The sequence below is a fragment of the Cricetulus griseus genome (genome assembly GCF_003668045.3).
Source record: "Cricetulus griseus strain 17A/GY chromosome 1 unlocalized genomic scaffold, alternate assembly CriGri-PICRH-1.0 chr1_1, whole genome shotgun sequence".
Lineage (NCBI taxonomy): Eukaryota > Metazoa > Chordata > Mammalia > Rodentia > Cricetidae > Cricetulus > Cricetulus griseus.
Genome location: NW_023276807.1, coordinates 213,094,626 through 213,117,905, shown reverse-complemented (window position 1 = coordinate 213,117,905; position 23,280 = coordinate 213,094,626). Strand labels below are relative to the sequence as shown.

General features: G+C 41.5%; 1 protein-coding gene across 1 annotated transcript in view; it reads left to right on the top strand.

Moving 5' to 3' along the window:
- Positions 1 to 23,280, top strand: part of Micu2 (mitochondrial calcium uptake 2) — a 79,833-nt gene that overhangs the window by 19,908 nt on the left and 36,645 nt on the right. Inside the window, exons 2-4 of the mRNA XM_027390447.1 lie at positions 13,288 to 13,426; positions 22,862 to 22,893; positions 22,989 to 23,064. Of these exons, the coding sequence (XP_027246248.1) occupies positions 13,288 to 13,426; positions 22,862 to 22,893; positions 22,989 to 23,064 (247 nt within the window). The remainder of the gene's footprint in view (positions 1 to 13,287; positions 13,427 to 22,861; positions 22,894 to 22,988; positions 23,065 to 23,280) is intronic.

Genomic DNA, 23,280 nt, shown 5'->3' with positions numbered 1-23,280 from the left:
GATGGACTGACGGACTGACGAACCGACAGCCCACACCTGCTGCTACCTTCATCTCTCTACATTACAGTACAAAGACAATGTGGATCTGGCTTGGTTTTTTTTTTTTTTTTGGGGGGGGGTGCATTTTTTTTAACATTTTGTTTTGTGGTGCTTGAGAATGACATACTCTCATGGAAGCCAGAGGGCAGTTAGTGGTTGTCAGCTTTCTCCCTTTGCCATGTGTGTTCTGCAGATTTAATTCAGGTTATAGAGTTGGCAGCAAGCACTTTTGCCTGCTGAACCATCTTGGTGGCCATTTTAAGAATCATCTTAGAGCTAATTCTAACACCAGACTGTAGCTTTTTGAAGGTGTGTGTGTGAGTTTGTGTGTGTGTGTAAACAAGTTTTAAGAGATTGAATCCAGCAATAAAGATACCGTATTTAAAAGCCTATTTTAGAAGACGGAAATTGATCAGTCTTCCCTGAGTATTGTAAAATTACCAAAACATAGAATACACACATACAGGGCAATGAAAAAAGGTGGTGTCTTTTTTCATTCATATTGGCCTTTTTCCTGTGTTTTTCCTTAGCTTGACCGGGTCCCTTTTCAGGTGTTACTGTATCTCACCTGTGCTCTCCTGACAGTCTGTTGCCTTGCTGATTTCATGGTCTTCCCATTCTCTCTCAGAATATGGTGCCGTTGCCTCCTGCTGCTCTTGCCTTAGTTTTTCCCACAGAATTTTGCATAGATACTACCTTAGATTTTTAAGCAGACTTCTAGTCAATTCCGCCATTTGCCAAAAATGATGTGAATTTATTTTTCCTGATCCTCTCCATCTCGATCTAAAGCTCTTTTATCTTTGCATTAAAATATCTGCTGAAGATAACAGCAGTGCTAGTAATACCTGCTATACAATAATTGGGCAGTGGAGAGTTTGAGAAGTGCTAGGGACATATCAAGTTGGAAGTTATCACATGGAGTGGGGGTGTGCCTTTCCGTTTCCTTCGTTCTCTCATTTGGGGACACCTGCCAATTTAGCTTCATAATTCCTAAATCAGAGGTTATTCTGGCCACAATTAGAGTATGTTTCTCTCCCAACAAAGTCATAACTTTATGATGCTGGTCCTCCCCTGGATAGGACATGGGAGGAAAGGCTGGCATTGGGCCTTCACTGGGCTCAGAGTGATGGGGACATGAAGTAGGAGGGTCTGCTCTTTTCTTGGCTTTGCCCAGCCCTGACAACACTGGCTCTGGCCCATGGAGACCTTTGTACAAACCAGAAGTAGACACCCCTTAGTCTGCCCCACAAGCCTAAGCTTTAGTAAGGATGCCCCTCTGAGTCCTGAGGTTAGTGGCCTATGCCTGGCAGCCCCAACCTTGAAGATGGCTCAGGACTTCATTGGTGCAGAAACACTGCATTGTTCTCCCTGGAAGAAGATACTGGTTCTGCATGGGTTATCCTGGAGTTTCAGACACATTTTTACAGTCTGGAAGTCCTTCAAGTCAAGTTTAAAATTTGAATTTTAATGTAGCTGTTTACTTTGGGGTTTTGTATTTTGGTAGTTGGGAACAGTCAAGAACTTACTGATCTCCTCCAGGCAATTGTGGTGCACGCCTTTAATCCAGCACTCGGGAGGCAGAGGCAGGAGGATCTCTGTGAGTTCGAGGCCAGCCTGGTCTTCAGAGCTAGTTCCAGGACAGCCAGGGTTGTTACACAGAAAAACCTTGTCTCTGAAAACAAGGAAGGAAGGAAGGAAGGAAGGAAGGAAGGAAGGAAGGAAGGAAGGAAGGGAGGGAAAGAAACGGAAGAACTTACTGATCTCATTAATTTGTAATTTTTAAATGACCTTTGCTTTTTTGTGTGTGTGATAGAATGAATCTTTGTAATTGCTCACAATCTTTGTAATTGTTCACGACCTTTGCTTTAAGTAAGAGTTTCTTCAGGAAGATACATTGTGCTGTTTTTTTTGTTGTTGTTGTTTTGTTCCGGTCTTCAACTAGCATATAAATTGATGGCCCCGGGTTTTATTTCCTGGATTCTTTATAAAATGAGAGTAAGTGGATCTTCCTATCCAAAGTGGATAGGAAGAGGAGCCAGTAACACCTGGAGCTTCCAGCTCCCTTCAAATGCTCGTCAGGGTCCAGTAGCCCTGAAGCAGCCCTGGTGCTTACAAGGATTTTAGGCATTAGCAGTAACATTGACACTAAAGTTTATATACCAAGTACAGTGCTTAAAGTTAAGAGTTTGCTTTATGATACTTACTATTTTTGTAAGCAATTGGTTTAATCCTAAAATATAATTTCAGTCATATTTTTCTTGGTTTCCTGAAATCCCAAATCTGTGTGTCAGCACACTGAGTTTTTGCTCACAAAGGTTCTTTTCCTGGTGCCTCGTTATGACAAAGAATGAACTAATAGTGAGCTCTTAAAAAGTGTGTGTTGACATTATTGGGAAGATGAAAGCATGCGTGCCTTGTGATTTAGTTTTATTTGACGTGTAACAGTTATTCATGACAATGTAGAACTCTGTCTACTTGTACTTTTCCAAAAGACATTCTGTTTTCACTCATAGCTCTAATCATTTGCAGTTTATATAAGCAAAGCCCTGGCTTGTCTATATCGTGCAGTCTACAAGGTACTGCGGCTGTCTAGCAGGTCAGCCAGTGATGCTGACGTCATACATACAGCACAGTGGAGTGCAAGGTCTGTCATTGGTGAATCTTCCAGAGAATTCCAGCTCATTTGTTAGAAGGTACTTTTCTCATAAAAGATTTACATTAAATGCTTTTAAGCTATTCTTCTCATCTCATTTTCTGTGTGTAAGTGGCTTCTGAAGGTTATTCCTGTGTGTGTGTGTTGGGGGGGGTCATTGGTTTGCTATGTAGCCTTGGCTGGCCCAAACCTTTGCAGCCATGTGTTTTTTTATTCTTCCCTGCCTCACTAGCCTCCCTGCAGTGTTTAGTTTAGTGTACTAGACTCCAGCATTTACATAGTTTTTCAGTGTGAAATGCATAGTTTATTATTTAAAGAAACAAACATTTGGGATGATCCATTCAAAGATGCATTGTGCCATTGTGCTCAGTAAAAATGAACAGTATGATGCAGACAATGCAGGCTGTGACCCAGGGAATATCTGTGTGGCATTTACACATACATAGTTTAGTCTTTGGAACTGGTTAATTTTGATGTGCATTAGTTTTTATTTGCAATGTTTTTATAATAAAGGTTAAAAATAATTACAGCAAAATAAAAATCTACAGAAGTTTAAAATGGAGTATGTGTTAGAAAACATTAAGAAAAAATGCTTTTTAAGTATTCCACACCTTTAGCTTGGATTCAGAAGTTCAAAAAGATTTATAACCATGTCTTACCCTTATCAAAATAAAAGTGTGGGTGTGGTGCTGGACTTTGTATAAAGCCTGAACAATTAAGAATTTCCACTGGTTCCTTATCTACTACAGATATGATGCACCATAACTCTGGATTAATCCATTCTTTTGTTTGTAAAATTAACAGTGTCTCAATATCACTTTGCCTTTTATCTTCCCAGATCCCCACTTCTGACAACTTCATAAAGACTGAATATTTGTCCAGGAATTATATATAGAGAGAGAGAAGAACTACCTGAATTCAGAATAGCACAAAACTAGAAATTTGGGGCAGTTTCAATTGATTAATACAGACTTAATGGTGAGAATTTACTTCTTTCCATTACTACACACACACACACACACACACACACACACACACACACACACACACACACACATATATACACACCGTCTAACTGAGTTAGTGGCCAAAAAGCAAACAGGCAGATGGAATACCAACTGTTTATCACTAATTTTGCCTACCACATTAGAAAATCATTTCGGAGAACTTCATGTGGCTCAGAAACTATGGGCTTGTTACCCCATGGGGTGTGTGTGTGTGTGTGTGTGTGTGTGTGTGTGTGTGTGTGTGTGTGTGTGTGTGTGTCTGTCTGTGTGTGTCTGTCTGTGTGTGTCTGTCTGTGTGTGTCTGTCTGTGTGTGTCTGTGCATGTGCATAATTGAATTCACTGTACATGAACATTCCTGATAAGTATATATACACAGTTGCAAGCATTCATCTTCCTGATGGCTTCTTATCCATGGTTTCTGAGACAGAATTCATAGCCTGTCTCAGCCTTCCTACAGCTAGGATTGCAGGCGTATGCCACCATACCTTGTTTGAGACAGACTTTTTAAGACAGTCCAACAAGACCTCAAGATACTCTATAGCTCAGCTGATCAAGAGGCAAAAGGAAGAAATCATGACTGTTTACAAATTTGTTGGTTTGGGTTTTGATGGTTCTTGTTTTTGCAGCTAGCCTTTCTATCTTGAGAACGAACTTCTTATGAGATCCTGGCCCCAAGAATTATTGACAGGACACTTAAAACATTTGTCCTATCTCCTCTTTCCCTCAGAGAACCCCCCAACCCCGCAGTGGGAGGGTTTGGACAGAGAAAAGGGAAGGGAGAAATGTAATTATATCATAATCAAAGATAAAATAAGAGAATAGTAGTATTGCTTCCTTTGCATAAAGAATAAAAAAACAGAATTGCTATTTCTTTAAGGCACGTGTAAGTTTCTCTACCTTGTCCTTCACTAGTGATGGGCTTGCTAGACTTGGTTCAGCTCTCATGGCATATTCCAGTTCCCATGAGTCTGTGGATTTTAATGTTTATGTGGAACTCAGTATAAAACAAGCACTTATAATAAAATGTTTGCAGTAATGTAGGTTAAGTATAAGTGCTGAGTCATGGTATGAAACATCCTATTTCTGCATTTCTTTACAAGCCCTCATATCTATGTGTGATGGCTATTGCATACATTAAAGGTAAAAGTTAAAAATCTATGATCTTTGGTACTGGAGAGATAGCTCGGGTGCTAAGCTGCATAAGAATAGACTGGGGTCAATTCCCAGAAGCTGGGCATGATAGCGTGTTCTTATAATCCCAACAATGGGGAGGCAGAAACTGGATGATCCCTGGGGCTTCCTGGACAATCTAGTCAAATTAGTGATCCCCAACCATTAATTCACCCTATCTCAAAAAATAACCAAGGTAGAACAGCTCCTGAGGAACAGTGTCTAAAGTTTCCTGACGTCCACACACATGCACACACAATCGTGCTTATACATATCCACACAAAGGGAGAAGATGTGATCTTTACAGAATGCTACTGTTATCTTCTATACATTTTTGTCACATGCCACACAACAGTACATTCAGCAGCCTCTGAAACACCTACTTGAGCATGGATTCGTGAACATTTCTGTCTAGTATATAACAGTACTACACTAGGCACCTGTTTTTCTCAGGTGCAGTTTGATGTCTTGAAATCTGTTACACCACCCCTTTTCCATCCAAACTGAGCTGACTCTGCTTACTGAATTTGCAAGCCGCTTCCTTTGCCTCACACATTTATGAAATCCAGCCTGCTGCAAATGTATGCCATCAGTGAGAGAGAAGACAGAGATGAAAGAGAGGAAAGCAGTACCTAAAACAATATGGTTAGTTTATGGTATTGAAAACAACAAAAGAGCCACCTTGTATATATGAGGAAGAGGAACAAAATCCCTGTGCACATGGGATCAGCCAAATTCAGATGAGAGGAAGGAGGAAGGGAAGGAGTGAAGAAACAAAAGAACCTGACAGGGAAGAGTGTGGGTTACCACCAGAGCCTTCTGCAAACTGTTCAAGGCCCTAGAACACGATTCAGCATCTGGTCCTGTGCCATACCCTGTATAGCCAAACATGGCCTGGAACTCAGAAGCTGTGATGCTGCTATTTGCACAGAGCTAGAACTAATTGCACCCTACGTCCTTTTAACTCTTAAAATTCTGGGTTATAATGTTGCTGAAGACAACATATCTTTCCTGCAAGCTAGAACTGGGCCAGAAACTTCCTCCCTGTTGCCAGAAGGAGCTATGCACTCTACTGGAGGTGAAAAGGCATCCATCAATTGTCTGTGAACCCTACAAGGTACAGTACCCACAAGTATTAACAACACAAACATTACAGTGATAACCATTTGTTCTCTGACTGTATCTGAGGCCTGCTTCACAAGGGGGACCTTATTCCTGGTACTATAACACAGTCAAAATCCTATGACTACAAGTTCCTAGAGAACTTAACTACAGTTGCTAACATAAATTGGAATGGCATCCACTGCCTTAAAAATATTTTATTTATAACGATAGATGAATACTACACTCAACCTTAGTCAGAGAAGCTTCTCTTTGCAAAGGACTGTGGTGAATGCAAAGACTCATGGCTGTCCAAGGTCCATAGAATAAGTTAAGACTCAACTTTCCAGCTTTAACAGAGCATCTATACCACCACCTCCGCAGCTCAGAGAACAAGAAAGAAAGTTTCTGAAAATAGAAGAAGAGCTGCAAAACCTTCTGGGCATGACACAGCTATTGCAAATATGATCCCATAACTTCAGAGATTAAGCCAGGTGGTAGTGGTACATGCTCTTAATGCCAGCACTCAGAGGCAGAGGCAGAGGCAGGTGGCTCTCTGAGTTCAAGGCCAGACTGGTCTACAGAGTAAGTTCCAGGACAGCCAGAGCTCCAGAGAGAAACTGTGTCTAGAAAATAATAACAATAATATATTTAAAAAAAAAAAACAACAGATTTTGGCTACTAGTAAATTCTGTGGAAGGGGAGGCATTGTCTTCAATTGTGTGCCCACAGGTGAACCCCACCAGGCTAAAATGGATCATTTGAAAACTCTGGTCACACAGATGGCCCTGGTTAAACTCAGTACATAGCAAGAGAGAGAGAGAGAAGGAAAAAAAGGAAGGAAGGAAGGAAGGAAGAGAAAGAAAGAAAAAGAAAGAAAGAAAGAAAGAACTTAGTGTGAGAGAGACTTGTAGGGAGGAGAGGGGTTGCTGGGGGTGGGAGGGAAAATAAAGTGGGAGTAACCATAACACTCATGTATGAAACTATAAAAGAACAAGTTTTTAAAAATTTATAAAGAAATCTGGGGGCTGGATGGCTCAGAAGTTGAAAGCCCTGGCTGCTCTTCCATAGGAACCAGGTTCAACTCCCAGCACCCACATGTCAGCTCACAACTGTCTGTAACTACACTTCTAGGGGATCCAAAACCCTTACACAGACACACATGCAGACAAAACACCAGTGCACCTAAAATAAAAATAAATAAAAATTATTTTAAAAACGTCTGGGTTGTAAATGACAACTGTACTTCTAATGTGTGCTGCTCTGCATTAGAGTGAGATAAGCTGAAGCATGACTTCCAGGCTTGGCGGGCTTCTTGAAAAGTAAGCACATATCTTAGCATTCTTTGTGCCTCTGTTTCCATCTCTAAGCATTGAGCTGACAAGTGTGTCATGGTGCCCCAGTTCTTGGTTTGTTGGGTCCCTCTGCTTTTGATTAATTGGAATTTTGTGTCTAAAGTTAAGTTCATTGACAATGCCAGCCTTGGGGCTGCTTGCCAGTTTGCAGATGTTCAGAGCCCACCACTGCAGTGGGAAGGAGCACCTTGGTAAGCTGGTCTGGTGGGTTTTCTTCACTAGGGCAGACATTTAGACACCTGGCACTACAGAGGTCTCTGTGGGTGTTCCTGGCTGTGCTAAACTCAGAATGAATTATGTCTTTTTGGATTTCTATGATGTTGCTGTAATATGTATATTAATGCATTTTCCCTTTTCCAATGTGAGGTTTGCTAGGGAGGGAAAGGCCCATCTCACTTTTCTTACGGTTTATAAATTATTAAATGGATATTTAATTCTGGGGGAAAAAAAGAAAAAGTAAGCACACAGGATTTGGGTGTTATAATAGCACATCCTTAGAAAATCACACAGTAAAGTATCTTTCTCTTAGTAATATCATTACTGAGTGTTGGCTTTATTGACCATTGAGACCATCTAGTAAGTTTGAGATTTGAACAAAGTAGTTATGAATGTGAAATAAAAGAAGATAAAGCCTAACAGATAAAAGACTAAAGCAACAAAAGTGGCATTGGTAAGTCAACCCAAATTATATATAATAGCCATAAAAGTACACTACCTGCACTTGTGAGCCATCAAAATCTACTTTGAAAATTTGAACTGGTTGATAAAATAATAATATTAACCAAAGCAAAACTGCATTGGTACATTAATTTGGAAAGTGATAATTTCACAAAGTCTCCCGCCCCTGCTTAAATTGTGTGATAGCAAACAAATCTATTCAGGACATTCTACTCAAATTTTATATAATCAGGGAAGTAATGCATACTAGTTAGGAAATGGGCAACATTTAGCCTGGGACTTAAAGAATGGCTAGTTCTAGTCCTTTGTTAGTCTCTAGACTCTAGCTTATATCTTCCACTTACATGAAATCTTACTACACCGCATCTTCTCTCACCGGAGGGTGCTACTATGGAAATTTGTGGGAGACTGAGGTTGGTGCCATATAGCCTGTGCATCAGTTACCTACTGTGTTAATCTAGGCAAGCAGGCTGACCTTAGCAAGCCTACACCCCTTCTTTTATAAACAGGGTGATAAAAGGAAAAAAACACTTTGGTTGTAACTGGGTATTTTGAGGATTAGAGAGAACACGCTTGTAGAGATGCTCCCCACCTGCCTTGCACATCCTGTTTGCTTAATTGCTTATTTCATTGCTGCAGACATTTTCTGCTATACAATTATCCCCTGGTTCATTTGCATTCTGACTTATAGTGTTTTCCTGAAGTTAGTAGATGTTCAATTAAATGTTTAACCCGGAGAGAGTAAAGCTGTGATAAAGAAAGGGAAAATTGGTAGTGAGATGTGAGTTGGAAGCATCCACTGTTTACTTCATAAAGGAAATAGAAGGGCACTGTTGACTAGTGGTAGCAAAGTGCTCAACCTCAGTGAGAGAGGCTTGGAGAGTGCCATTGGTAGGGACTGAAAGGCTTTGGGCTAGTAGAGTGGTTTGTTTATACTGGAGAGTAACAGGAATTCAGGAAGCTACCATACCAAATTAAATTGGAAGGGTGTTGATAGAGGGTATTGATGGGTTTCAACCATCTGCTGGAGGACAGAGACATGGTTGTAGGTCACATTTGAAAGTTATTTGTGTGGACATGACCTACAGTTCTATGCAAACTTCAAGCTCAGAAATTAACTAGCAAAGAAATCCCTATTTCCTCTATCTTTTATCATTCACTAGAAACTATATTTGGCCAAAATGTAAATGGATACAAGCAGCCCAGTCAGCTAACCAGCTCTATAAAATGGCACTTCCTAGAGGGTTGGCTCTTGAGAACTGTGATTCTGTGTGCGTGGAGGTTCACAGAGACACATGGACAATGATGACCAGGCTTAGGAGCACTGGCTGCTCTTGGAGAGGACTGGAGCCCCAGCACCCACATTAAGCTGCCCGGTCTTGAGGGGCTCTGACACCATCTTCTGGCCTCTGGACCCACACATGTAGCATATGCACACATTCACATTGTTCTTTTTTTTCCCACATTGTTCTTAATTAAATAATTACAAAATGATAACCACCAGGTGGAGAAACTTTTAGACAGAGAGTTGAATAAGGGATTGGATTGCATAATTGGTTGAGGTGTGAAAAGAATTTAAACAAAAAAGAAATGCCAAAAAAGGACATTTTAGCATTCCGCCAACCGACCCAGGAACTAGGTGACCTGTTGTGCACAGATAACAAGAGTTTTCAGGAACTGAGGTAAGTATCCTGGAAACAATAGGGGAGGGTTTTTGTCTCTCCTGGGGTTTCTTTGTGGCCAAACAGTTTCTTGGAACTAAGTATCCTAGAGGCTAGAGGGTCTGGAGTTTGTGTCCAGTTTTGGCCCTAGGCCTGTTGTATACAACACAGTCTCCAGGAACTAAGTCTCCTGGAGGCTAGGGGTAAGGGTTTGGTCTGGAGTTTTGGCCCTTCAGGTCTAGAATTCATGAGTTTCCATGAGCTTGTTTCAGTTGTCTTTGTGGATTTCCCCATCAGGATTTTGACCTCCCTTGCTCATATATTCCCTCCTCCCTCTGACTGGACTCCATGATCTCAGCATCTAGTTCCATCAATTACTAGATGTGGGCTCTATGATGATAGTTAGGGTATTCACCAATCTGATTACAGGGGTAGGCCTGTTTGGGCATTCTCTTCACTATTGCTAGGAGTCTTAGCTGGGGTCCTCCTTGTGGATTCTTGGGAATTACCCTAGCACCAGGTTTCGCCCTAACCCCATCGTGGCTCTCTTTTTCATTGTTCTTCCACTGTATCCCTCCCTGCCTCAACCATTCCACGTCCTTACCCCCACCCCAATTTATCCCTTAAATCTCATCTAATTTCTATTCCCAAGACCATCCATGTGTCCCTTAGGGCCCTCCTCGTTACCTAGCTTCTCTGGAGCAATGGATTGTAGTCTGGTTATCCTTTGCTTTACATCTAATATCCACTTATGACTGAATTCATACAGTGTTTGTCTTTCTGAGACTGGGTTACCTCACTCAGGATGGTTTTGTTCTACTTCCATCCATTTTTTTTTTTTAAACTGGAAATTTGAGACAGGGTTTCTCTGTGTAGTTCTGACTGTCCTGGAACTCGATCTGTTAGACCAGGCTGGCCTTGAACTCACAGAAATGCTTCTGCTTCTCTCAGTGCTGGGATTAAAGGGGTGCAACATTGCCATCTGGGAACTAACTGGAACTTTTAAAAATCAGGTGGATGGGTGTTTTGCCTGCATATACATCTGAATACAACATGTGTGCCTGGTGCCCACAGAGGTCAGAAGAGGGTTGTTGTGGAATAATCTTTTTGTACACTGTGAAGATGTGTCTTTGCCAAGGAACCTTCTGATTGGTTTAATAAAGAGCTGAATAGCCAATAGCCAGGCAGGAAGAGGTTAGGCAGAACTTCCAAACAGATACAACAGAGGACATGGAAGGAAACAGGAGGTGCAAGATGGAAGAGAGGTGAAAAGCCACTAGGCAAAACATTAATTTAAGTTATAGGAGCTAGTGAAACAAGCCTAAGCTATAGGAGCAGCTTTAATAAGTCTGTTTTTTGAGCTGGAGGCCCAAAGAAGTTACATAGGGTGCTGTATCCCCTGGAACTGGAGTTGCAGACTACTGTAAACTGTTGTGTGGGTGCTGTTATTTAAACCTGGATTCACTGGAAGAGCAGTCAGTACATTTAATGGCTAAGCTCCAGAACCCTGGAGTTCTTTCAAAGTATAATCTGTAAGGCTAGAAATAACCCGATTTCCAGTGGAGACAAGTGCTTGATCCCTTGAACAGCTTTCTGAATGCAGACCTGTGCCCATGAGATCCACCTAGGAGAATGAGGAACCTGCCTGACTCCATTTTGATGGCACAAGCCACTGTGTTGTATATTTAAAAGTAAGTTTCAGGGCTGGAGAGATGGCTCAGTGGCTAAGAACACTAGCTGGTCTTCCAGAGGTCCTGAGTTCAATTCCCAGCAACCACATGGTGGCTCACAACCATCTGTAATGAGATCTGGTGCCCTCTTCTGATGTGCAAGCATACATGCAGATAATTGTGTACATAATAATAAATAAAATCTTCTTTTAAAAAAAAAGGACATTTTAACAACTTTGATGCAGAAATTAGAAAAACACCAGTAATGTTTCAGGATTTAAAGATGTACTTTTTCTCTTGTAATTATTAATTTTGCTATTTTCTTAATAGACAGTAAGTTAACATTAGTTACAATGCATTTCAAATTCTTCGTGATCGTGACGTGCTCATGTTTGGCCTTTTTCTTGCAAATACAGGTAGGTTCCTGGTTTTGCTCCAATCCATCCTCCCTTTCCTGGCTGTACACATTTTATAAATTCTCTGTCAAAGCACGTAGGACTTCCTCAGAAATTAGTGTTTGTCTGACTTGCCATTGCTTTTTCTTTTGTTAAGAAAAGATCCAAGATCCAAGTGGATCTCTGTGAATTCGAGACCAGCTTGGTCTACAAGAGCTAGTTCCAGGACAGCCTCCAAAGCCACAGAGAAACGCTGTCTGGGGGGGGGGGACATACAACGGTGTGTCTATTGCTATGTATAAATGCTGATGTTTTACTATATATATACTGCTTCAAATATAACATTCAGAAAGTATTACTGTGGTTCATTTTCTGGTTGCTAGGATGAGTGTGATACATGTAATTAAAACTTGCCCCTGGACTGGGGTTATAGGTCAGGGTAGTGCTTTCCCAGCTTGTGCAAGGTACTGAGTTCCCTCCCCACCTCTTGAGTCCTTTTCAGAGTCATAGTTTACGGGCAAAGAGCTGAAAGAACAGAGACTGTAGCATTGGTGTGCATTGTGTGTGCTGTTAGTACTCTGTAGGCACTGAATAGAATGCAGAAGGAGGGAAGCTGGATGTTCAGCAAGCCTGTTGCCTACTTCAGGGAGGAGAATTAGTTAGGGACTCACATCAACCGGAAGAAGCCTCTGGTGGCCTTGAATGTGAAGAGGTGTGAGCAGCCAGAATTCGTGTTTCTTCCTGTTTGTTTTGAGTCAGCAGTCACCTTGCATCACCTGTTCATCAGGGTGCATCTGGGATTGGTGCTGTCTAGGGTGAGAGCCCCACAATCTCACCTCGAGGCTCCACACTGGTTACACTGTTGTCACCTGTGTGCCACAGTCTGTGCAGCACAAGGCCCATACTGTGGGAGCTGGAGGCTGAATGCCTTGAGTGGAACAGAAGAAAGCTTAGGCTATTTCAGCACTGTCCTCCACTGTTGAAGGCTCAGCCCTGGGGCCTAGGAGATTTCAGCACCAGCAGCAGTGTTTGAGCCCTGTGTATCCTCTGCACTTTGCTATTCATAGTTGAGCCCCTCGTGCTAGCACATCTGTCTGGTGTGACTTCCACCACTCTCTTCCTGTCACCAAGGTGACCGTGACCTTCTGCTCCTCCTTAAGACATCAGGCTTGTTCCTCCTAACAACAGGACTCACTATAACCCTTTGTGTGGCCTCTGTAAGCGTCATTGCTTCAAAAGACTGCCTTGTCTTACCTAAGAGACTTGTCACCACTGTCTCCCATTTGTGTTCAGTGTCACTTCCCGCCATCTCAGTGACTTTATACACTCATTTGAGAATGTCATTCTCCCACTTGGAGGTAACTTCCCTCCAATTAGTCTTAATTGGTATTTTAACTTCAGTGCCTAAAAACGTAGGGACTTAGTTGATATTTATTAATGGCTAAAGGTGAACTTTGGGGACTATGAGACCTAACTTACTCTTTAAAGGTATTCTAGAGGTAGCTGAGTTTGGAAGTCATACTGAAAAATTTTTAATTATTATTTCTTTTCTTTTAGAAAAATGACTTGGGACCAGTGGAAAAACTTTCTCTGCGTAAACAGCGGTTCATGCAGTTTTCATCCCTGGAGCATGAGGGAGAATATTACATGACACCCCGGGACTTCCTCTTTTCAGTAATGTTTGAGCAAGTGGAGCGTGAGTGCTTGTTTTTTGTTTGTTTGTTTGTTTGTTTGTTTTTTAAGCTTAAACATGAGCATTGAAAAACCTGTTTTCAAAATTAGTGAAAGCTTTTTTGCATCTGGATTATCACCATTCCTTGTAGTCTCCATTTTATTATTATGATGTGACAGTTGTAAACTTTCATATTTTCTGTCTTAGAAGTAGTTGTTTTATGTGCATTTTTCTAAATGAAAAAAAAAGTGAGTTTTTAAAATTCCACTAAAGAGATTACTTAATAATTTGACTGGATATTAGTTTTTGGTAGAATTGAAGTTTTTAAATTGAAGGGAAGAAATAAACTAGATTAATTATTAAGGAGAGCCATTTATCAGAGTTATTATGCTATTATGCTGTAAGTAGAAAAATCCTGAAGAAAAAAAAACCAAAAATTAAAATAACAAAGTACAGTGACTTGCAGTTATCCCATGATGGCAGAGGTGTAGCACCTGAACCAACCCCTCTCACTGCACCGGGCTGTGTGTGCCCCCTGTGCCGTAAAGCTCCTCATGCTGACACGTAACCAAATGCTGGGTTCTCTGAAAGTCAGCTTATGGACAGGCAGCAGGATGGGGTGCACTGGGAAAGACCAAGCCGGGCAAAGGCAGAGTGGACATAATGGAGCGTTCTGGGGACAGGAAGTCCACCAGTCACTGGAGACAAAGAGCCTGGGGTAGTTCTTGGAGATAACCTTGAAGAACAAATAAGGGCTAGATTGTACAAAAGATCTCAGTGACGGCTCACCCACCCAAGGAATGTGTACTTGGCAGGACTGTGTGGACTTCATCTTGAGGGAACAATGAAGGTTTGGAAATTAGAAAATAAAGTAATAAAAATGTGTTTAGATTATTTTAATAAAGCCCCATGGATGGAAATTTAGCAGTATGTATCAAAACTTTAAGAATGTTGACCTACATTGATACAGTAAGATACTAAGCAAAGATTTAAAAAGTGGTTTGGGCCAGATGTGGTGGCACACACCTTTAATCCCAGCACTCAGGCAGAGGCAGATGGATCTCTGTGAAGTCAAGGTTTGTCTGGTCTACAGAGTGAGTTCCAGGACAGCTAGGGCTACATAGTTGAGACACTGTCTCAAAAATACATACATATATATATACATACATACATACATACATACATACATACATACATACTGAAGTAGTTTAACCTCTGACATGAACAGAACTTGGACATTATCAATCCTGTTCTCACAGCAGAAAATGAAAAAAAGTTGAAAAATGTAAAATCATTAACTGAGGTCCATCAAGGGTCACAACAGAATTGTGGTCATAGGGCACCCTGACCTAAAAACTGGAGACAGGTAGATCCAGAGGGTCTGTCAGGACTTGCTCAGATCAGAGGCCACCTGGAATCTACCAGGACTTTATGCCCGAGATACTTAAAGAATAATTGATTAGCTGCTAGAATCTTGAGTATGGACCAACTTGAGAGATTAAAACTCCTGAAGAGGAGCAGGTAAGAGCACTCAGTTCTTCAACCCTTCGAAGCCAAGCCACATGGTGGAGAAGGAGAACCAACTCACAAATTTGTCCCCTGACCCTCACATGTGTGTCATGGTATGTACAGGTAGATATATAATAATATTTTTAAGTGTGGGGATGTGCACCAGAGGGCAGATTCCTAAAGGCCAGAAGCCTCAGATTCTTGGAGCAAGAGTCACAGGTGGTTGTAAGCTGTCAGCATAGGTACAAGGAACTGAACTCGGGGTTGAAAAAATGGCTCAGCAGTTAAGAGCTCTTGTTGTGCTTTTAGAAGACCCAGGTTCAGTTTCCCAGCACCCACATGGTGGCTCACAACTATCCATAATTCCTATTTCAGGGGATCCAGTACCCTCTTCTGACCTCCACAGGAACCAAGCACACATGCGATATACATTACAGGCAGAACACTCACACCTTACATAAAATAAATACTTCTAAAAACAAGACCTACCCTCCCTGCCAATCCCAGTTCTATGTTACAGAAACTCATTCTAGACTGTTACAGCCAAACAGAGTTTGCTCTCACAAAAGATGAATATCTTATGAGAGTCAATAGATTTCACTGAGAGTGCTATTCTGCTCAGCTGCACCCTGCTTGGCTACCTGTCAGTGACTAATATGTGTGTTTGAGTCTCCAGTGATTAACATTACTTCATTTCTCCTTTGAACAGTGTGTGTGTCTCCCTGAGATAGAGAAGCATTTCCTAAACAAGACAGTACTAGCCAAAAGAACAAGATTCAGCCATATTAAAATAGAACTTTGTTCACCAAAAGTTGCCCTAAAGAAATTAAAACAACAGGCTAAAAATTTGCAGAATTATTTAAAACACACAAAATGGACAAGAGTTAATATTTACATATGAAGCTACAATTTTAAAAAAGGATATGTACATGGAAGAGTGAAGGTCAGGTCATCTCAGGGTATGCCAAGTGACATGGTAATTACTTCAGAGTGACATCACTGGAGAAACTGTCACCACAGAAAGGGCCATTTGGCCTGTCTTTTCCCACATGCAACAAGCCATAAAGATTCTTTTGAGAGGGACATCCTTCACAAAGCACAGCCAGAAAAACAGCCTTGATCACCGGACTGGTGACTGCAGTAATTCATCACAGCCCCAGTTAACAAGTTCTTTGAAGTAACCTTTAGCTTCCATTAGCTTCTACCCTCCCCACCCCCATATCTCTTACTGATGTCCCTAGGATTTACCTTAGTCCAGAGATCCATTTGTCCTGTCTGTTTTTCCTAAATTGATTGTTGTCTAAATATCAAAGCACCTTGCTTTAGTTGTTTCTCCACATACATGTCAATTTAAAAAAAACAGACTCCTTAATGGACCATTAGATCTGACTGAAGACCCTCCTAAGGGTGAGGGTGCTCACCTAGGATGTGTGAGGCCCTAGCTCCCACCCCTAAAATGACCACAAGACTAAGTGGAAGAATGCTCTCCTCTCTCGATCGTTTTCTCCCCCTCCCGCCTCTGTACAGCTATTAAGACATGAAGGAAATAGATATTCACAGAAGAGGAAACAAGAAAATGAATATAAATTCTTCCCTTGTTTGTAACTGGTGGGATACAATTTTACACCTGTTATATTGACAAGTCTTACAACAAAGGTTGAGGAGACTGTAGATCAGAGGTGGAGAGCTCCAAGGACTTTTACATACTCTAGGTTGGAAATAGGAAACAACTTGGAACTGCCTTGCAAAATTAAACATTACAGAATTTTTTTTACCAACATTCTCACTCCTAGGTATATATACTTTACATCCAATAGGAACACTTGCTGGTGTGTCATAGGCTATAGGCAAGAGTGTTTATAGCAGCACTGGAAAATGTCCACATGTCCACTGGTAAGAGACTGGATAAAGCAGGCTTTGTTCACCCTGGGAATTTGCTTCAGTAAGAGTGAGTAAACTTAGTATCTGTTATGGCAGCATAAGGAACCATAGACCCATTGCTCACTGAAACTCATAGAAAAATGAAGAACTACATTTAAAGTCACTGGAAATGAGTCTGAGATTTTATAGGAAATTTAGAAATACCTATTCAAGTTAAGCTGCTAAAATTGATAAGAAAATGTTCAACAAGTTGGTCTGGGCACTCTATGGGGCCACTGGTAGTGGATCAGTATTTAGCCCTAGTACACAAATGGACTTTGGGAGCCCTCTCCACATAGAGAGATTTTCTCTCAGCCTAGACACACTGGGGAGGGCCTAGGCCCTGATCCAAATGATATAACAGACTTTGAAGATTCCCCCCATGGAAGGTCTCACCCTGGGGAGCAGAAAGGGGTTGGGATAGGGGTTCAGTGAGAAGGCAGGGGAGGAGGGGAGGGAGAGGGAACTGAGATTGACATGTAAAAGAAGCTTGTTTCTAATTTAAAGGGAAAAATAAAGAAAAAGGAAAATGTTCAAGTCTAGAGTACCCCCCACCCAGCTCATTCTAGACTGCAGTAGCAGGAGCACTGCTCTGAGGACTGTTAGGAGGAGTGGTACTTTAGACCTTTACTCCTGCCCTGCTCCTGGAGGTGGAGTACTGTGGAGCAGCTAAGGGTAGACACACCCTCTCCCACCCAGTCCTTATTTGTGAGGGGAGGCTCTGCCTTGCACGATCTTCCATTGGGAACACTGGACACCTTGATTGATGATCTTGTTCTAGCTGGAAAGGCAGAGAAAGTATCCAGAAAAGGAGATGAGGATCTGGGGTCCACTTGCCAGACTGGGCATTACTCAGAAAGAGCAGCAGAACTCTGGGCTGAGTGATAGAAATAGGTAGCTTCCCAGTCTCCAAATTTTTAACATAAAATGGAGACAGGTAGAGGTCAGCTGGGCACACTAACACATGCCTATAATTGAAACACTCTGGAAGTTGAGGCTGGAGGATCACTAATGTAAGGCTAGCTGAACTCCACAGCAAGCAAAATCCTGTTTCCAAAAAATAAACAAATAGGTGCAGGTTGTGAAAAGAGGTAGTTGAGTGGTCAGGGATAGATTTAGTGAAGATAACAGGCCAACCTATGTGCTGGCTGCTTTGCATAAGAACACATAGGAAGGAGACAAAACAGGCTTTCCAGGGGTCATAACAAATCTTAATCACTCACAATGGGAATTACTCCTTCATGGGAGCCTAAATTCAAAAGATGATCTCTAGAGCAGTGTGTGTCTAGGGTTCTCATTAAGTCAGCAGGGCCAAATTGTCTGGACTCAGCACCCTAGTGAGATCAGGAAGGAACTCAAGAACTCCAAAACTCCAAAGGAGCTCAACTCCAAATCCATCCCATGCCTCACTGGGGCATTCCCTCTAGTGCTCAGCACGGTTAGAAGGTATGGTGAGACACAGTCTTTACTAAAAACTGTCTGGCCAGACACCGCACTTTCACAAGCAGTGAGTGAGCCACAGGGAAGGAGCTGGTACCCAGATTCCCCACAGTGTGTCATCAGAAAAGTCAGGGCCCAACAGCAAAAGCACAAAACTACAAAGAATCTAGAACATGTAGCATCACTGGACAAAATCGGGCAACAATCAGATAACAGATTCACAGAAAAAGACATCAAAATAGCCCCTAAAATATGTTCAAAGAACTACAGTAAACTATGATTAAAGACTGTGACATTTCTACTTTTATTATTCATTGGAATGCAGTTAAACCATCATAAGGCACTGAGCCAAATCAAGACTTTGCAGGCCAAATAATACATCCTTTATGCATATGATGTTTCATCTTCATTTTTCATCGTGGATAAGATAATCTTGGTTACATTCCTACGGATCACGATGAACAGCAAAACAAAGAAAAACTGAGCCAAACCGCTGACCCGTGGTCTCTGAGTAAATGAAATGATGCAAAGCAATCTAAGATTTATTAGATTTTAAACTCATTTACCTGGTATTTATCTTTTTGGCCTTTTGTTAATAATACGCTTTATTAATACAATTGATGAGGCTTATGTAAGCACTCCCAGACACTGGGTTCCTGCAGGCTTGGATCTCTGCTGTTTACTCTCCTAGCAGCACAGGTTATCCAGCCAGAACACCACCTCCCCTTCTTAAATCCTCTCCTGCTGCACTTCTTTCCAGTGACGTTTGTCTTCACCGTTCATATCCCATGCATTGCATCTCTGGCAACAACTAATTAATTATCGTCCGCTTCACCTGCTACCCAGTATGTCTATCCGCTGACCTCACTGCTCTATCATTCCAAGGTCTCCTTCTCCTCTTTCCCTGCAGCCACAGGTTTGTGACTTTGTCACTCTGACAACTACTTGATACTATCGCTTTTCTCCCTTTTATTTAAACTGCTGGGAAGTCACAGATTGGAGCCACTAAATTCAGCCTCACCGAGATGCTCCATGTCATTTGTGTCCTATGCCAGTTTGCTTTCTTCAGCTTCCCTCACCAGCTCTCCCCAGTTGTCACATCCTTTCTCTCTCTCTCTCTCTCTCTCTCTCTCTCTCTCTCTCTCTCTCTCTCTCTCTCTCTGTTTTTCGAGACAGGGTTTCTCTATGTAGGTTTGTAGACCAGGCTGGCCTTGAACTCACAGAGATCCGACTGCCTCTGCCTCCCACATGCTGGGATTACAGGCATGTGCCACTACCACCCAGCCTTGTAATTTTTTTTTTTTTGCAGAGATATAAATCACATGCCATAAGGTTTACCTTTTAAAACATACCCTTTTACTTACAAATTGTCTACTGTGTGCTTTCCAACCTAACATTTTCTGTTTAATGCATAATGTGTAGTGTCCCTTTGTCGGTGTTGTTTGAAAATTTTTTGATTGTTTCATTAGTGTGCTATAATTTAATTGGTTCCCTTATATTGGAGCATTTAAATTTCCTTCAGTTATATGTCTTTGCTTAACTGATTCTAAAATAATTTTCTGAACTTGTAATCATTAAATACAAACACCAAGACTTAAGAGTATTATCAAATTGTCTGGTAAAACAAAGAATCTTAATGATTTCTGTTTCCTGCCTAACTGGAAATTTTCTTATCAGCTTTTCAATAGTAAATTGTTTTATTTCATTACACTTATCAAGAAGCACTAGTTTTAGATTTCAAGAGCAAAATGTTACCCTAGAGTAATAAAGATGGACGGAGAGCATCTATCCCTTTCTGAATAGCACACTCAGTGTACAGAGCAGGGAATTACAGATGGCATTTCCGTATCTGCCTGTTGGGGAGCTTGATCATGTTTGCCTCCCATCCTTCTCTCTCCTTCCCCACACCATCCTCTTCCTTTCTTTTAATCATGTCTCACTATTTCTGCAAATGAAAGAAAATGTGCTTGTCTTTCTGAGCCTGCTCTGATTCACCTAATATGATGATCCCCAGTTCCTCCCATTTTCCTGCAAATGGCACCATTTCTTTATGACTGAATAAAGTGCCATTGCGCTTCCTTTTCCCTTTATCTGGTGCGGACCCCTAAGCTGGTTCTGTACTGGGATGCAGTGTTGAACATGAAAATTCCTAAGTTTTCAAAGCATAGGAGGATGCTAAAGTCACTGTTGAAATCTGTCAGCTGCAAAGACTCCCAAGGACTCTAGGAGTCATGTACTCCCTTACTCCTGCTGAACAGAAAATCAGTATTCTCAGGGCCCTTGAGGATAGTACAAGAGCAGCCAGTTTCACAGTCACTTGACATATGACATTTTCACTCAGCGCTTTTTGAAAACACACGAGCACACGCACACACCCTTGAAATGGAGCCCAACAAGGATATTCTTAGTTGTCACCCTGCAGGGTGGCAATAACTTAAAACTTACTTGTCCCCCTGATGCATCATGGTCCCATCCCCAACTGGGGACTGGCTGCACTTCCTACTTGAAGAACAGGTGTCCTTCGTAATCTTTGGGACAGACTGCACCTCCCTAAGATGTAAGACTGTTACCATCCTTCTCTCCTAAGTTCTGCAGGCATTTCTTCTGCTCATCGATGTACTCATTGTTGCACCTACTGGTGCCTCTCAGACTGCAAGAAAAGCTATCAGACACACATGATGTCTGTTTTACTTTTGTGTTTATTTCAGTGGGAAACTGAAAGGAGTTTTACTGTTCAACTTTTAAAGCTCATTCCTCAACATCAGTTTGTACTGTTTCGGAATATGACAACAAAGAAGTGTTAGCCCAGAAGACTTACTTGGTGCCCAGAATATGCTAACAGTTTTGACAGTTGAAGCATTTCATTCAGTTCCCACATTAATCCTATTGTGTTTATAAAGCAGAGGCTGGTACCAGGTCCTGCCTCTGTGCTGAGTGATGTGGTAGACATAGGCACCTTCCTGCTTAGGTGGAAGCTCTGCCTCAGCCCCTCCTCCTCTCCAAACCCCACCCCTTAGAAAGCCCAATAAGAGGCAGCTCATCCTGTGAGAGAGAGGCTCAAGGCCATGCCTACAGGGTATTTAAGGTCCAGCCTCTAGACCTGCCATGTAATCTAGCCTCCTGTTTCTGGGAGTCACCCAGAAGTGCTTTGCTTTGCTTTGCTCTGTTTATTAAATCTGGTCTTATTAATATGGCTGGATTTAAGCCGGGCGTTGGTGGCGCACGCCTTTAATCCCAGCACTCGGGAGGCAGAGGCAGGCAGATCTCTGAGTTCAAGACCAGCCTGATCTACAAGAGCTAGTTCCAGGATAGGCTCCAAAGCCACAGAGAAACCCTGTCTCGAAAAACCAAAAAAAAAAAAAAAAAAAAAAAAAAAATGTGGCTGTGTTTGGCTTATTGCATGGGCAGAGGAAATCCACTATGGGGATTATTTTCCAAATGCTCACACACAAACTCATGAAATAAGGCAGAAGGATGGCTTTGTACCTGTAGCACAAAGCATGTTCCACGGCAGTCAAAAACAAAGAGTTAAAATATATTTATTGCACCATTTTCTAGAGCAAGTAAGTAATCAGCGTTCTATTACTACATTTTATACACACTTTACAGACACTTAGAGTTGTAGATTATATAGTAACTTACCTAGCTGGCGAGATGCAGTGATAACACCTGACAATCAAGAACTTTCACTCACAGGCACATAATGCTCAGCAGAAAAAAAAAAATGTACAGGGTAGTAACATGTAACCTCACAGATATGATGACAGATGTTTCTGCAACTGTACAGTAATATTCATCACTAATTTTGAGGTAGATACTATTTATTGTTTCTAGTTTTTTCCCTCTTGTTGACATTTATTATCTTTTCTGAATTTGGGGAACCCACCTAAGGAGTCGAATGCAATGGCACACATCTGTCATCCCAGCACTTCAACAGTGAGATGAGAGGTGGAAATTGGAGAGCCTCCAGCTAGCCTGGAGTACACACCTTAGCAAAAGCATGAGAGACCTGCCTGCCTCCTAAGTAAGGTGGAGAAAGGGGACTCTTGAAAGTTGTCCTCTGATATACCCTACACATGCTGTGACATACACACGCCAACACACACAAAATAATAATAATGTTTTTAAGAAAGTGTGAAAACCTGAAAGAACTACACATCTCTAGTCCAATAAGACATTATGAAGAGCAACTGGGACAGTCTTGGTCGCCTCTCCAACTGGGCTGGAAAATGGTACACTTGAGAGAGCGTCCTAGGATCCAGAACAGGGTAGCTTTCCAAAACTACCCTATTGCTCCTTTGAATCAGTGAAACCAAAAGGCTGCTCTTAAAAGACAAAGAAAGAAAGGACGAGTGTGGCACAGATCAATGCACTGTAGCATTTCACATGTGTGAGACTGAAAATTGATCTTCATGTTCAGATTCAGAATTCTTTGGCTCCTGATTTTACATTAGAGGTATTGACTAAAAACGCCAGCTTTGTTTCTTACCTGGGTTGTGTTGTTCATTTTAGAAATTACTTTCTTCCTTAATGCAGTCTGATTTTGGGGAAGAAAGGTGAGTGCTAAGCCATGGTTCTTCTTTGTTGTAGGTAAAACACTAGTCAAGAAGCTGGCGAGAAAGGTAAGCAGTGCTGGGTTTTTATTGGTTTGTTTGGGGTGACCTGGAAAATGAACTTGTATACCTTAAATTGGAATTTTTAATTTGTGTATTCAAAGGATATCGAGGATGTACTGTCAGGAATCCAAAAAGCACACTGTGGATCAACTTTTTTTAGAGACCTGGGTGATAAAGGTAATTTCAATCATTGTTAAACTTCTATGTATATATTTTATTTAACTACATAGTGTTAGATAATTAAACTGGGATATTTATGCCATGTGATTTAACCAGTGTTTCATGGCACAATAAATGGTTAAGAGATAACTTTCTCAAGTTTTTTTTAAGAAATTAAAAATAAATGATTAGGCCAGCGGTGGTGGCGCACACCTGTAATCCCAGCACTTGGGA